Here is a 17,800-nt window from a genome sequence, read left to right as displayed (position 1 = left end):
GAATACATACATTGAATGAGGTTCTGTTCATGTTTTACCACCACTTCTTTGTTTTGTGGTTGTAGTTGTTTAAGACATACTCTCTCCTGCTTTGTAGATGAAGAAAGTATGGCAGAAAATAATTATTATGATTGTTCTATTGATCAGTGATAATACTCTTAAAAAACTTCTAATGTACACTGTTAAGTAGATTATACCCCAAAGTGAAAGAAAGAGCATAGATTTTAGAGTTAATAACTATTTGAATCTGGGATCCTTTGCTTACTATTTGTAGGCAGATTACTTGTTTTCTCTGATATTCTTTGCTAAAATGAGGATGATAGTACTTCTCTTGTAAAGTTGTTCTGAGGACTGCAAGAGAAATCATACAGAGGACCATAGTACATGCTTGATAAAAATTTGTTCCTTTTCTCCCAGGTTTTTTAACTATTTGCTTTTTTTATAACATTTCTAATCCCAAAGATAGAAACTTAGTGTCTTCGTAAAAGAAATATTTATCAGCAGAAAGAGAAAAGGACAGAATTCCATTGATGTTACTTTTACCCCTTCTCATCATTGACTATTCTTCCAAGTTTTATTTCCTGTGCTTCTGCCTTTTAAAAAAAATCTTGTTTCTGTGTATAAAACTCTGTTTATGATAAACATAAAATCATATGTTCAGAAGCAAATGATTATATAAAATACTTAAGCACAGTATTCTCATATTAACAAGTACAAATTTCTTTAGAGAGTTGATGCCAGGTTATTTTCTGTCTTTTCAGAGAACATCTGTGAATATGTATGTTCCTATCCACAGATTTGCCAGGCAGCTTTTCCCAAATATGTAGTGATATTTGGGATCATTAATGAAACATTGGGTTTATTGGTTCTGATTTCAGGTAATTAAACCCAAATTCTAAACACCTGATTGTCACATTAAGTGTCCTTATTTCATTAAACTAATAGATTTGCATTACATACTTCCTTGTGTAATAGGTACTGTGCGGAGCTGTGGGGTGTATGGTAGTGAATAGTATAGCTCTGGGATCTCTAGGTGAGCTTCAGGACCCAAGGAGTCCCTTAGTTGTATGTAACACATGTATTTTCTGAGGAAGTACCATAGTTTCAACAGATTTTCAATTTAGTATCCTTATGCTTCTTATAAGTAACATGTTCTGTGACGTGACATTTCAGTTATCTTTAACTTGACATAGTAGTACTACTTTTGACAAATGTAGTTAACTATTTTTTCCATATAGGTCTCACATTTTTGTGAAGGTTGCATGTGACAAATATTGTGTTGTTATTCTTTCCTCTCCCCCCAAATTGAGATCTCAGTTGTCATTAAAGTATATTAGGTACCCAAAATAATGTAGGGCATTGTCTCACTTGGCCTAGATGAGATCCTTCCTGGAGTACAGTATTTAGATTTGGATGTCAGACTTTAAGAAAAATATGAATATAGTAAGTTCTTTATAGAGAGAACTGCAAAGAATATACTGAATGAACAAAATATTTGATCTAGCAGAAATTTAAGGAAGTATAACCATTTTTATACATTTAAAGGATGAATTTATATAAGAGTGTTTCTTTCTAAGTTACCCACTGAGTTAGCATCCGTGGATACAAATTACGGGGGAAGTAGAACTGAGCTTACAGAACTGAGAACATTGCTTTTTTATACTGCAGAGAAATAAATAATTGTCTTAAGACTGATAGATATTGTCAGAAACATTTTCTAAACTTGCAGATTTGTGTTAAGTAGAGTTTTTAAGGAGGCAGTAATCTTTTTTAGCAAGAAATACCTTTAGAAACTGAGGTAGGTAAGAGCAAGTAGAGCAAATAGAATTTTGACTTTTCATTTAATAGATTAGACTTGGGTGTTTTTGTTTACTGCTGAATATATTTTTTTAACTAGTAAAATGAAATGGCTGCTTTTCTTGTTTAAAAGTATTTCTTTAAAATAAAACTTATTTTCTTGGAAACTTTTAGTGTTGGAAACATGTTTCTGCCTAACTTTTAAAAGAAGATTATGTAACAAAAATGATCTCCTCTTTAGAATTCTGGATTTTTTTTTTAAGCCATAAGTCAGCCTTCTTAGTGATTGGTAAATTTATAAATGTCACTGAACTTTGCAGTGTAAAAATCAAAAGGAATATTTTTTTCTGAAAGTGGGAATCCACCAAAATAGAGAGGATTTTACATATTTGATCTTCTGGAAATTGAATACCTGGAAACATAAAGTGTATGTTCTTAGTCTACAATGAAGTTAAACTAAAAATCAATAACAAAGATAACTGTAAAATCCCCAGATAATTGTAGATTAAACAGTATACTTTTAAATAACACATAGGTCAAAAAAGAAATCTCAAGGAAATTTTAAAATATTTTGAAGTAAATGAAAATGAATATGCAACTTATCAAAATTTGCAGTTGTTAATTTGCAGTTAAAGCAGTGCCTAAAGGGAAATTTATAGCATTGAAAGTATACAAAGCAAAGGATGGTTCTTTGAACAGATCAGTAAAATGTATAAGCTTCTAGCCAAGCTAAGAAAATGAAAGACACAGTCTGCTAAAACTTACAACAGAAGAAATAGACAGTACGAACAAGTCTCTCTCTTTTAAAGAAATTGGATCAAAAATTAACCTTCTAAAATGGGGAGCATCAGGCCCAGATGGGTTCAGTAGTAAATTCTACCAAACATTTAAGGAAGAAATTATACCATTTCTCTTCACTCTTTTTTGGAAGGTAGAAGAAGAGAGAATAATTCCTATGAGGCCAGTATTACCATAGTATCAAAATTAGACAAAGACATTACAGGAAAAAAAATTATAGACCAGTATTTCTCATAAACATAAATGCAGAAATTCTCAAAAAATATTAGCAAATTAAATCCAACAATGTATAAAAAGAATAATACACCAGGACTAAGTAGGATTTATTCTGGGCATACAAGGCTGGTTCAGTATTCAAAAATCACTTTTTACACATCAGCAAGCTAAAGAAGAAAATACTACATGATCATGTCAGTAGATGAAAAAAATCGATAAAATCCAATACCCTTTTTATAATTAAAAATAAAACCTCTCAGCTAACTAGGAAGAGAAGGAAACTTCCTTAACTTGAAGGAACATCAACCAAAATCCTATACCTAACATCGTATTTAATGGGGAGAAACTTGCAGTTTTCCCGCTACAATCAGGAACAAGTCCAGGATATCTCCTTTTACCATTCCTTTTCAACATCATACTGAAGTTGTAGCTAATACAATAAGACAAGAAAAGGAAATAAGAGATACATAGATTGGGAAGGAAGAAATAAAACTCTTTGTTTGCAAATGATACAATCTTCTATCTAGACAATCTGAATCAACCAAAAAAACTCCTAGAACTAATATGTGACTATAACAGGGTTGCAGGATAAAAGATTAATATACAAATGTCAGTCATTTTCTTACATGCTATCAGTGAACAGGTGGAATATGAAATTAAAAACAGTACCATTTACATTAGCTCCCCTAAAACTACTTAGGTGTAAGTCTAAGAAAATATAGACAAATCTATATGAAGAAAATGATATAAAAAAAAAAAAAGAGAGAGAACTCTGATGAAAGAAATCAAAGAAAAATTAGAGATGGAGAGATATTCCATGTTCATGGGCAGGAATACTTAATATTGTCAAGATGTCAGTTCTTCTCAATTTAATATGTAGGTTCAATGCAATTCCAGTCAAAATCCCAGCAAGCTATTTTGTGAATATCAACAAACTGACCCCAAAATGTATATGTTGTGGCAAAAAACTTAAAATAGCCAACACATTGTTGAAAAAGAACAAAGTTGAAGAACTGACACTACCTGAGTCCATGGCTTACTATAGAGCTACAGTAATTAAGACAGTGTGAAACTGGCAAGAGAATAGACAAGTAGATCAATGAGACAGAATAGGGAGTCCTGAAATAGACCCACACACATACAGTCAACTGATCTTTGACAAAAGAGCAAAGCCAAGGCAGTGGAGGAAAGATAGTGCTGGAACAACTGCACATCAACATGCAAAAAAAAAAAATAGACACAGACCTTTACCCCGTTTATAAAAATTAACTCAAAATGAATCACAGGCCTACATGTAAAACACAAAACTGCAAAATCAAAGAAGATAACATAGAAGAAAATCTAGAAGACCTCAGGTTTGGCAATAACTTTTTGATACAGTACCAAAGGCACAGTCCATTAAAGAAAGAATTAATATGCTGGACTTCATTAAAATTAAAATTTTCTGCTCTGTGAAAGATAATGTCAGCCAAATTTAAAGAGAAGCCGCAGAATAGGAGAAAACATTTACAAAAGCCATATCTGGTAGAGGACTGTTATTCAACATATAAAAAGAAACTCTTAAAGCTCAACAGGTAAGAAAACAAACAACCTTATTTTAAAATGAGTCAAAAACCTTAACAGACATGAGTGAGTAAGCACATGAAAAGATACACCACATCATGTGTCATCAGGGAAATGTAAATTAAAACAGCACAGTATTCCTTGAAACTTGTTAGAATGGCTAAAAGCTAATTGACATTGACACCTCGAAATGCTGGTGAAGCTGTGGAGCAATAGGAACTTCGATCCATTGCTGGTGGGAGTGCAAAGTGGCACAGACACTTTGGAAGACAGTTTGGTAGCTTCTTACAAGATTAAACATTACCGTATGATCCACGAATCATACTCCTTGGAATTTGCCTGAAGCTGTTGAAGACTTACGTCTATACAGAAACCTGCACATGAATGTTGATAGCAGTCTTATTCATACTTACTAAAGCTTGAAAGCAGCCAAGATGTCTTTCATTGGGTGAATGGATAAACTGTGGTATATCCAGATGATGGAATATTTTCTAAAACAAATGAGCTATCAAGCCATAATAAGACATGGAGGAAATTTAAATCATGTTAATAAGGGAAAGAAGGCAATCTGAAATTAACTATGATTTCAAGTATATGACGTTCTGAAAAAGGCAAAACTAGAGAAAGTAAAAAGACCAATGGTTGTCAGGGTTTAGGTGGGAGGGAGGAAGGGATGAATCAGTGAAGCATACGATTTTTAGAGCAATAAAACTACTTTGTATGACTCTATTGTAATGATAGAAGCCTGTTGGTATATATTTATTCCAACCCATAGAGTGTCCCACACTAAGAGTGAACCCTAATGTGAAGTATGTACTCTGGGTGGTAATTATATGTCAAGGTAGGTTCATCAATTGTAACAAACATACTACTTTAGTAAGGCATGTTGATAATGAGGGAAGCTGCATAGTGGAAGGACATATACAGGAAATCTCTATACATTCCTCTTAATTTTGCTGAGACCCTAAAATGTCTCTTTAAAAATTAAGTTTTTTTTAAAAATTTAATGCCATGATATCACCACAGTCCTAAAACTTCTGTTAAATAGCTATTTCCATTTCCATTTGTTGTAATATTCATAGTATAAATATATATATGAGATAGATAGATAGGAAGTAGTTGAATGATGTTGAGATAGATAGATAGGAAGTAGTTGAATGATGTATAAAGAATTATGTTTTAAGTTGAAGCAGCAAGACTTAGTAAGTTACTTACAAGATAGTAAAAGGTAGTTAAATTTCATTGAACCATATGAAATTACCAACGTATGAACATTTTAAGCTACAAAACCTGCAGTTATGTATGGCTTAAACGAGTATTGTGGGATGTTTCAAGACCAAAAATGGTTACGCTCTAACCAGTGTCCCACTTGTTTCAATTAATATTCAGAACACAATTGCCATAAAAGAATAGTATTTGTTATAGTTATTTCATTGCTATGTTAGACCTCAATGAAAGAGATGAAAGTAGAGAAAAATATTTTTTCTATTTGATCAAATAACATAAGTGATATTAATTTATTTTAGGGGCTATGTCAAGCAGATTTCTTTAGGAATGTAAAAGATAAGCAGAAAAAATGTATACCACGAAATGGTAGTTGTTTGGTTATTAATGATGAGTGAACTTTAGCAAATCTTAGACCAGACTCCATTAGGTGATTCTTCAGGATCAGAAAGGGATTCCTAAAAGTGCTTTTATACCAGGTCTGCTAAGGAAGATAGTTTTACGCAGACTGTCAAACAGTTACTTGATAAAGAATACATACATAAGGCCCATATTCACATGAAAGAGTGTTTGACTCTTCATCAGAGAATTCCCAATTTAAACCATAATGAGATACTACTTTACCTCCGCTAGAATGACTAAAATGAAAATGATTTACAATACCAAATGTTAGCAAGGCTTTGGACCAACTGGAACTCTTTAACACTTTGCTGGTGGGAGTAACCACTTTGGGAAACACTTTGCCCATTTCTTCGAACTTTAAACTGTTACACTATATAGCCCAGCAACTTCGTTCCTAGGTATTATCTTAGAGGAATGAAAACACATGTCTACAAAACGCCTTGTGTAATAATGTTCATAGCATCTTTGTTCATATTAGCCCTCACGTATGGTCTAAGCAATAAAAAGAAATGGCCTATGATGCAACTTTATAGATTTGTCTCAAAAACATTATGTGGATGAAAGAAGCCAAAATATACATAGTGTTTTTTTCCATTTATTGTAAGTTCTGGAATTAACTTAACTGATCTATGGTTACAGTGTTCAAAACTGATTCCTTCTTGCTTTTGGTGGAGAAGGACTGAGTAGGACAGGGCATGAGGGAGTTTTCTGTGGTGATAGTAATATTCTTTATTCTCATAGAGGGTGGATTATACAGGTGTATGAATTTGTCAAAACTGATTAACTGAACACTTAACATCTGTTCATTTCAAAGTATGTAAGTTATACTTCAATAAAAATATTTTAAGTGTTGATAGTGGTTTGACACTCATTTTCAAAAAGCTGAATTCTAAACTACAGTTTTTAAATACCCATAATTAGAAACTCTGTCAAGACATTTCTAGTGTCTTGCTGCTGCTGCATTTCTAATATGCTGCTAATGAAACAATGATTGAGAAGGTGGTCTCTGAAGTCAGACTGTCTATAATTCAGTTCTGCCTTTAATATGTACTGGCTAATCATAGGCAAATTACTGTACCTCTCTGTATGTTCTCACTTTCTTCATCTATAAAATGAGGGTAATAATAGTACCTATTTAATCAGGTTATATTGGAATTATATGAACTAATTCATGTAAAGTTTTTGGAGTAGTGCAATTACTACTGCTGCTCTTACTATTACTCATTAATACCTCCCTTCAGTTTCTTGGCCCACATAAGAAATACTGTCATGCTCAATTATTTTCCTTTTTTGTCCACTTAGTAATTTGGAATTATATGAAAAAGATGGAATATTACTGGTGAGCCTTGGGATCATACATTATAGACATTTGCTAAAGACTTGCTATATTCACACTGTGCTGTGCTCTGGAGGTTTAAAGACATGATGCCATTTCTGAGCCCTCCATATTGTGAGAGATATAGAGAAATTGTAAATGATAATGCAGTGTTATCAATGTAATCTGTGGTAGAGATCACCACAGTGTCCTGTGGAGGAACCATATACCTAACCCATACTTGGCAGAAGATGATGCTTATGCTTGGCTTTTTTTGTTTGTTTTTATTTTGTCTGTTGTTTTTTTTTTTTTTTCAATTGAATTGGTCTGTCAGCCCAATTGCTTCTGAAAGGTTTATCCCTATCAATAATTCTAAATTTGAACATCCCTTAGACTAAGAAAAATCATATTCCACATTATAATAATGAGCATGATATGTTCTGTTTCACCAAAGTCTAGATTAACTTTAGGTACAGATAGGAAAACACAAGAGTTTAAAGTCAGAATCAGTCAATCTGCCCAAAACTTGAGCTTCTAACCTTTCCACTTCAATATGTTTGTCCCATCTCAGTTGAAACCAACCACATGCCTTCGGTTGCCTGCATCCAACTTGGAGGCACATCAGTGACATTCCTTTTTCTCTGACTTCACAACCATTCTATCAGCACGTCCAGTTAGCTCTCTATGCAAAATGTATCCAGTGTCGGACCATCCGTCATCCCCTTCATGGCTGTATTCTCATCTAAGCCACCATCATTTAAAAAAATACATAGTTCAGTGGTTTTTTAGTATATTCAGTATTGTGTGGCCATCATCATTGTTTAACTCAAAGGCATTTTCCTCACCTCACAAAGAAACCCTGTACCCTATACATTAGTAATTTCTCACCATTCTGCCTTTCCCTAGCTAATGGCAACCGCCAGTCTACTTTATGTTTCTATAACTTGCCTAATCCAGACATTTTATATATGTAGAATCTTGCAACATGTGGCCATTGTGACTGGCTTCTTCCAGATAGCATGTTTTCAAGGTTCATCTATGTAGTAAGAACCAGTACTATATTCCTTTTTATGGCTAGATAATATTCCCTTGTATTGATATACCACATTTATCTATTCTGTGCTTGTCTTTGAAATAATAATTGAAGTTAGCCATTCGAAGCACATTCTGGGCTGAAGAGAACAGAAATGCAAACACCCAAGTTCATAAGAGAGCACGGTATTTTGGAGGAATATTTCTGATTTAATATGCCTGAGTGAGGAAATGTTTTAAAGAAAAGAAGACAATGGAGGGAGGGCAAAACATCTGAACTGTTGTTAGAGTCCATAGAGTACTTAAAAAGTTCCTGTAGAAAGTGGTAAGAAATTTAAATGTAATTTGAATATGTGTATATTTATAAAAATTCCCTCAAGCTCCAATTTAGGGTTTTAAAAAATTATTTAGCATACCCAACTTAATTGTTAGATCAAAACAGGAGAAATCCAATGATGAGTAGTTTTCTGTTTTTCTTTAAGGGAGTTCTTCTTTAATAGATTTTTCTGCTAAATTCTTTTGTTGCTTAGAGTAGTGGCAATAATTGACATGAATTTTTCTAGCAGTATTGGCCCTCTTCTAATGTTTAGAAGTTTTAAAAATAAGTATTGTGAGAAACTTCAATATAGTTTTCAGTTCTCAGCATGACCTCAAAAAATAACAACAAAGGTTGAAGCACTTACTACATTTGGAATTCTCAGTGAAGTATGAGAATAGTAACATTAGGTCGATAGAGCCTTAGGTTAGAAGTAGTTGGTATAATGAAGTTAGGATGTAGGAACTTTGCCCAAAATTAATTTATTTAATATTTCTTGGTTTTAATTTTCCTTTTTTGTAAAGTAAAAGTAGTATCAGACATTATTTTGAAAGAGTATCTAATCTGACCATCTACTATTATGTAATTAAAATTCTAAAACTATTCACCTTATTGTGTATGCTCATGTGATAGCTATGGTATGTATAAACATGCGTTCATTCCTGTGCACAATATTTATAATATGTATAAACCTGTGTATTCATTCCCAAACACAATGACAAAATGGTTGTCATTTTAATTTCTGAAAGATGTCCATCAGTGGCAATTTTACTGTTTTCCTTAGGAGGGCAATTTAATAATACTTGAGAGAATACAGTCTTTTAAAGATAAGGAAATTCATGCCTACTGAAGATGAATGATCTGTCCAGGGCACATAGCCATTTAGTTTAGGAACAGGGATTCTGTTGATTCATTTAACATTTTTTAGAACCTACTTCATATGGCAATGTTCTTGCTCTCAAGTGGTAGAGTTTAATTTAACTAGGTTGTAGGTGGAAATGTATAGGAGGATAAAGGACGTGCGGCATGACAGCAAGTAATTTCATCTTAATACTGACTATGTAGAATTAGAGGTACATACACAGTGCTTTGAGGACACAGATGGAAGATCAGAGGTGCAGATTAATTAACTTGGTAGTAGGCCTGGAGCTATTTCCCCAACTCTTAGTGCAGGGTTTTCTTTCTTTCTTTCTTTCTTTCTTTCTTTTTTTGATGAGGGGTGGGTAATGGGTTTATTTATTTGTGTTTGGAGGAGGTGCCGGGAATTGAACCCAGGACCTCGTGCATGCTAAGCATGCACTCTACCACTTGGGCTATACCCTCCCTCTCAGGGTTTCCTTTTTATTTTCACTGTTACACACTGCTTATGTGAGCAGGAAAAATATTTAAATTAGTTTTCTTGTTTTTAAGTGGCATTTAAATTGACCATACTACACCTCTGAATTTGGTAGTAAAAGTTGAGAATTTATATATTACAATCTTATTTATTTGGGGTTTTCTTCTATTTTTTATTTAAATTGAATTTCCTTCCTGTAGTTGTAAACTCTAATTGACAAAGAGCATCTATAACCTAAAACCTTGGGTTTTTAAACTGTGTCATTGAGCTGACTTTTTGCCATAATTACTTAGAAAGACCTGGATCATAATTTTATAGCAACATCAAATGTTAATCTCTGTAGGTGGAAAAGAGTTCTTATTTCCAAATGAATCAAGAACTTTTGTTTAAAAAAAAAAACTTAAAATTTTACATTGATTTTGTACTCCTGAGAGATTGCATAGTACTTTAAAAAATTATCAAACTTCGATTTTTGTTTAATTTTGCTCCTTCCATTCTTTTTAGCCAAAGAGATATGCATTGTTTTTCTAGTCAACAGAGAGAATAGTCTGAAATTCCTCTTTGGGGAATAGTATATTTTAACACATATTCATTTCTAATGCTTAATTTTAAAATTCAAAGTTAATTAGGGTTAGCTATACTAGTGTTTTGGATGTTCTTAATGTGTTTTTCTTTTTAAAATTTTAATTTCTAATAGGTACTATTCTGAAATCTCTTGAACAGAGAAAGATTTCTATGCTGTCTTATTTTTTCTCTTGTTTAGAAATCGAAATGAGTTGGCTGAGACTCTTGCGCTCCTGAAAGCACAAATCGATCCTGTACTTTTGAAAAACACTAGCCAACAGGACACCTCTTCCCGGGAAAGTCCCAGCTTAGAGGATGAGGAGACTAAAAAGGAGGAAGAAACAACTAAACAAGGTTTTTTTGTGTGTTTTGTTTTGCTTTGTTTCGTAATTTCTTCTCTTTTCTACTCATCTTCCAAACTATATGAATTGAAATTCCCTCAATTTGAAAAATTTGAAACCTTCCTGTAAAAGGAGGTAGATTTTTCTTTTATTTAGTGGAGGGGGGGGGAAGAAGCAAAAAACCATTAGGTACTTTGGTCTTTTATATTGAACATTTAAAAAATTAAAATAAAAATTCTCATATCATCAAAATATCTTACTGATTTAAGAATACAAAGATACTGAACTTTTTTATTATTATTGTGGTAAAATACACAACACAATTTTATCGTTTTAACCATTTTTAAGTGTACAACTCTGTGACATTAAGTCCATTCACGTTGTTGTGCAACCATCACCACTGTTCATCTGCAGACTTATCTTCCTACACTGAAACTCTGTACCCATTAACACTAACTCCCCATTTCCCCCTGCCCTTAGCCCCTGGCATCCATCATTCTACTTGCTGTCTCTATGAATTTAACTAACTCTAGGAACCTTATAGCAGAGAAGAATCATACAATATTTGTCCTTTTGTGAACAGCTTATTTCACAGAGCATGTCTTCAGTGTTCATCCATACTGTAGCATGTATCAGAATTTTTCCTTTTAAAGGCTGATTAATATTCCATTGTATGTTTATACCACATTTTATCCATTCATCTGTCGCTCGATGCTTGGGTTTCTCCTGCCTTTTCTCTGTTGAGAATAATGTTGCTATGAATGTGGGTGAGCAAATAATCTGTTCCAGTCACTGCTTTCACTACTTTCAGGTAAATACTTGAAACAGAATTACTGGATCAGATGGTAGTTCTGTTTTTAAGTTTCTGAGGGTCCGTCATACCATTTTTTACATTTTTATTTAATCCTCATAGCAGCTCTTTGAGGTAACTGCTATTATTATTCCAATTTTACAGATGAGGGAATTGAGAAGTTTATAAACTTGCCTGAAGTCGTATAAAGTATCAGAGTCTAGATTTGAACTCTGATCCTTGTAAAGCCTATGCTCTTTAACTAGAGTAATCTAGAGCTGTGCTTCTCGAATTTTAATATGCATGCTGTTTACCTGGTGATTTACCCGATTCTCCATTTTAACAAGAACCTAGTAGATGCTGATGCTGCTGGTCGGAGGACAGCACTTTGAGCATTGAGGTTATAAAGGCAGTCTTCTCCTAACCTTGGAAACAGATACAGTCATCCTTTGGTATCTCTGGGGGATTGGTCCCAGGACCCCTGCTGATACCAAAATCTAAGGATGCTCAAGTCCCTTACAGAAAATAGAATAATAGTATTTGCATATAACCTATGCAGACATCCTCCTGTATGCCTTATTGAGGTCATCTACAGATTACTTATAATACTGAGTACATAGTAAATGCTTGATATCTGTCAAATATCTACCATGTAATTTTTAAATAGGTTAAAAAAGAATTGGCACCAATGTGTATCCCTTTAGCGTGCAGTAAAATGATAGTACTGATGTTTTAGTGTAGGCAGCTCCTATTATATTTCCATTAGATGCATGTTGATACTATCAAATGATGATTTCAGTATTTTGAGCCCCTTTTAGAAACTGAAGTCTGTTAGCATCTTCAAAATGGTGAAATTTCTTTGCCAAGAAAAGTTTTAATTGCAAGGAAATATTCCTTTTTTAGACATGGGTGATATTTCACCTCTAATATTTCATTCATTCTGAAATTTCAGTCAACAAATACCTGTTGAGTACATGTTGTATATCATGCACTGTTTTTGATACTAGGAGTAAAACTGAACAAAACCAATCAAATTTTGGCCTTCTTGGAACTAACGTAGTACTATGGGGAGATAAACAATAAAGATCAGTGAATAAAATATATGGTCTATGAAATGATGGTAAGGAGCAATGGAGGTAAAATAATTTGGGGAAAGAGAGAGGATATAATTTTAGATCAGGGAACTAGAAAAGGAGTCACTGAAAAGGTGATATTTGAATAAAACTTAAGGACTTGAGAGAGCAAACCATGCAGATACATGAGGAACAAAGTGTTGTAAGCATTAGTTAATGCAAGACCCTGAGGTGGGAGCATGCCTACTTAATGTGTCGGTCTAGGGCCTGCAGGCTTAATATGGCCTGCCACTATTTTCTTAATGAAATTTTATTCATTCGTTGAGTATGTCATTGTCCTTAACAACTGTCACACTATAAAGATAGAGAGACAGTCTGGCTGCAAAACCTAAAATATTTACTATCTGACCCTTTACAGAATTAGTTTGCTGGTCCCCTTTTTATAGAAAGAGCAAGGTGAGCAATGTAGCTGAAGCAGAATGAATGACCAGTTTTGAACACTGAAGGAAATGAGGTCAGAGAGGTAAGGCTTCAGGAGATGGGGAAAGGGGTGTGGAGATTGTAAAGGGCTTTGTAGTTTATTGAGAATGTTGGGTTTTAATCTGAATAAAATGAGATGACCTTGAAGAGCTTTCATCATTTATTCTCTCAAAATAATCTTACTGTTCTCATTTCTGTCCTTGGTCCTCTTTCATCTGTTCGCCATGCTGCAGCCGATGAGATCACTTAAAGCAAGTGAGATGAATTTTTTACTTGCAGTATGATCAAACAAAATAAATGGTGGTTTGTAATAAAAATATATTTACTTCTTAAAAAAATATTGAGTTCTAATTTTATAAACTATGTCCTGGTTCATCTCACTTCTGTCCATTCCATTTTATTCCCATGAAATACATAAAACTCTGTCTGGTTTATGAACTTGGCAAGAATCTGTTCAAAAAAATTTTTTTAAATTCCTATCTTATAAAACTTTGTTTAAAATTGAGGTTTTTCGGTTGCTAGGATGGGGTGAGGAAAACGTAGGTAAAATTAGTACTTAATGAATTCTGAAAACACTGCTCAGATTCCTGAGCACAAGTTTAAAGCATATATGCATTCTGTGTAATACCAAAGACTATGGTATTTACTAAATATATCTTTTGTTATTTATTTAAATTTGCACTATTAGGTACTCCAAAAAGTTGGGAATACCTAGCAAATAAGGTAAAAGAGGAGTTGGCAAATAAAGCTAAATAGTTTCTTTGTAAATATTAACTTCTGAAGTATTCAATAATGGCATTTTGATAAAGTAAATTTTAATTAAGTGCATTGAGGAGTGTTCTATAATTAAGTCCAATTTCTGTAAAGGTGTTTAATATCATAAGAAAGTGCTAGTGTTTCAGTGAAAAAAATGGGGCAACATGATCCCATCTTTGTCAGAAATACATATAAGACTAGAAGGAAGTAACCTAAAATATTAATAGTGATTGCCTCCAGGTATTAGAATTATGGGCATTTTTCCCCTTTTTTCATTTTCTGTATGGAGTCTTGTTACTTTTATAATCTGAATAAAACATAAAAGCATTTTCCCACTCCCATGCTCAAGTTACCTCAGGGGAATGAAGTGCTCAGTGATTTGCAAGGAATAACAGTTGTCAGTTTTTAAAACAAATACGGTCTTTTGGAAATGTTTTATGTACTATTCTTCTTTTCATATTTTTGAGCCATTTCTTGAGCTTGAATAAATTAGTTGAGCTGTATAATTATTTGCATTTCATTAAGAACACTGAAGCTAAAGTTTAAAGCAGAAACCTGAATCTTTCTAAATAACATTTTTTTAATATCTAGAAGTTATACTTCAGAGTTTGGTAATTTTCTTTACTGTCCAATTTTATCTTTTATTGTCAAGTGTCCAGTGACAAAAGCGACCTCTTTTAAAAGAGAAACTTCAAATGGAAATGTATTTTATGTTCAGCCTTATGTATTTCGTAATCTTGAATGCTTAGATTCATATAAACTTTATCTAATTTTTTAGAAGAACAGAAGGAAAATGAAAAGATGAAGAGTGAAGAGCAGCCAATAGATTCAGAAAACTGTTCTACACCCAATGCTCTAGGAGAGACTACTGTGAAAATAGAAAAAGAAGATGAAAAGGAACTTGTAAAACTGCCAGTCATAGTGAAGCTAGAAAAACCTTTGCCAGAAAGTGAGGAAAAAAAGCTTATCAAAGAAGAAAGTGACTCCTTCAAGGAAAATGTCAAACCTGTAAAAGCTGAAATGAAGGACTGTAGAGCAGATCCTAAAGATATCAGAGGTAGCGCAGAGAAGCTAGAGCCTGAGAGGCTCGATTGTGGTGGCAATGTTAAATCTTCTCAGGAAATTACTGAGAAGTCTACTGAAGAAACCGAGAAGCTTAAAAATGACCAGCAGGCCAAGATACCACTGAAAAAACGAGAAATTAAACTGAGTGATGATTTTGACAGTCCAATCAAAGGACCTTTGTGTAAATCAGTCACTCCAACAAAAGAATTTTTGAAAGATGAAATAAAGCAAGAGGAAGAGACTTGTAAAAGGATCTGTACAATCACTACTTTGGGTCACGAAGGGAAACAGCTGGTAAATGGAGAAGTTAGTGATGAAAAGGTAACTCCAAATTTTAAGACAGAACAAATGGAGACAAAGTTTTATGATACAAAGGAAGATAGCTGTAGCCCCTCAAAGGACAGAAGTGTCATCATGGAGGGAAATGGAGCAGAGTCCTTAAATTCTGTAATAACAAGTATGAAGGTAGGTGATATTGAGAAGGAAGTGGTCCCTTTAGGGAAAGATGTAGATCGTTCAGTATCAGTCTTAGAGACCCAGAGTCAAAAAGGACACATAGAGGAAACTGGTCCTCCAGAAATGGAAATGTCTCTTTCGACTTCTGAAATAGCAAAGGACCTCTCTTTTAAAACTACCTTATCTACCACTGAATCCTGTACCATGAAAATTGATGAGAAGTCTCCCAAAAGTAAGAAAGATAAGCGCCCACCAGTCCTAGAATGTCTTGACAAGTTAGAGAAGTCCAAAAAGACTTTTCTTGATAAGGACACACAGAGATTGAGTCCGATACCAGAGGAGGGTCCAAAGAGTACTGTAGAATCAGTACAGGCAGGGTCTCCTGAAGCAGCTGAAGCTTCTCCATCATCTAACATGACTGGCCCCTGTGAGAAACGAGCCTCAGAAAAAGAAGTGGTAGAGTGTCAGAGCACAAGTTCCACTGAAGGTCAGTCCCTGGAGAAAATAGACCCAGAAATTCTAAAAGAGGATTCTGAGTCCACAAAGGTAGATACATATAATCTGAACAATGCTCAGACCTCTGGCACAGATGATCCTTCTGAGACAAAGGGTTCTATACAAAAAAGTAAATTTAAATATAAGTTGATTCCTGAAGAAGACACCACTGCCTCGGAAAACACAGAGATAACCTCTGAAAGGCAGAAGGAGGGCATCAAATTAACAATTAGGATATCCAGTCGGAAGAAGAAGCCAGATTCTCCTCCCAAAATTCTAGAGCAGGAAACCAAGCAAGAGAAGACAGAAAAGGAAGAAGAGAAAACAAATGTAGGTCGTACTTTAAGGAGGTCTCCAAGAATATCTAGACCCACAGCGAAAGTGGCTGAAATCAGAGATCAAAAAGCTGATAAAAAAAGAGGGGAAGGAGAAGATGAAGTGGAAGAAGAGTCAGCAGCTTTGCAAAAAACAGACAAAAAAGAAAATTTGAAAAAAACAGATAAGGATACAAATTCTAAAGTAACCAAGGTAAAATTTCTCCTACTCTGCGTTTTAATTTCTGTTAGAAATATTTAGCTCTAAGTGTTTGTAGCTCTTTGCTTTTGGCTAAAACAAGTCATTCAAAGATAACTAAAGGCAACAACAACAAAAAAGCCTTTCTTCCTATATATAAGGTGTCTTTTCTCAGTGGTTATTCCCAGACATTAAATTTCAAACTTTATATCTTAATCATCTTTTAAGTTTCTTCTCTATTATAGGCAGTATAAGAATATATTCTCTTTGAAAACTATTTAAGTAATGCCTAACTTGGCGGGAAAAAAAAGACCTAACTTGTAGGATTCAAAAATGAGAACTCCTCATAAACGCTATTAACAGTTTGTGGTGCACCTCTTTCCAGTCCTTTTTCTATACGTTCTTGTGTATGTTCATAAATATTTACCTATTCACTTAGAAAATAGAGTCAAATAAATTCATTTTTCTAGGAGTTTTTCACTTAACATTATGTGTCTGAACTCTTTCCATATCAGTAGATATAGTCTACTTTTTAGTTATTGATGGCCACATAGTATTGCATAATATGGATGTACCTCAGTTTATTTAACCACTCCCTTATTGATTGACATTTAGGTTATTTCCAATTTTTCACTATTACAGGCAATGCTGCATTGAAGATCCTTTTGGACTTGAGTGAGTATTTCTTTAGAATAGACTCCTAGAATTGGAATTGCTGGGTCAAAGGCATGTGTGTTTTAAGTTTTGATAGCTATTGCCACTCCAAAGAAGGCCCCGTTAATGTGCCCTTTCATTACCAGTGTTTGAGAATTCCTGTGTTCCCCCATTTTAATCAGTAGTCTTAGAAGCCAGAATTTTTTTCCCCTGTGACTCTTATTTTAAGCAAAATCTGTACAAGTCTTGGGCTAGCCTGTAGGAGTTTGTATAACTAAAAGTGCTAGTTCTGTTTTGTTCATTTATGTGATCGGCTTGTTCTTCATTGTAACTGATCATTACAATTCCCTGAAATACTGAATTTTTAAATTCTTGTTTTAAAAAAATTTCCCCTTCTGTTGTTAGAATTATTTTGGTCTTTGATAGGAACTTACACTATAGGAGGAAACTGAAATATGAATTAAAATATAGTGAAGCCAAGCAGTAAAAAGCATTTCACAGCATTATAAACTTATTCTCTGAATGACATATTTTTTAAGTTTGTCAGGATTTTAATATGCATTTCTGACCCATTAAAATTTTTTAATTCACCTCTAATATCAGAATTAAAAATT

At 33.7% G+C, this 17,800-nt stretch overlaps 1 protein-coding gene across 1 annotated transcript in view; it reads left to right on the top strand.

The window, feature by feature from the left end:
- The window catches only part of RSF1 (remodeling and spacing factor 1), a 124,563-nt gene that overhangs the window by 75,111 nt on the left and 31,652 nt on the right, over window positions 1-17,800 (top strand). Inside the window, 2 exon segments of the mRNA XM_010973458.3 lie at window positions 10,763-10,917; window positions 14,782-16,547. Coding sequence (XP_010971760.2) covers window positions 10,763-10,917; window positions 14,782-16,547 — 1,921 coding nt within the window.

The sequence above is a fragment of the Camelus bactrianus genome, chromosome 10, assembly GCF_048773025.1.
Source record: "Camelus bactrianus isolate YW-2024 breed Bactrian camel chromosome 10, ASM4877302v1, whole genome shotgun sequence".
Lineage (NCBI taxonomy): Eukaryota > Metazoa > Chordata > Mammalia > Artiodactyla > Camelidae > Camelus > Camelus bactrianus.
Note: the sequence above shows the minus strand (reverse complement) of the source record. Positions and strands in the feature narration are given on the sequence as shown.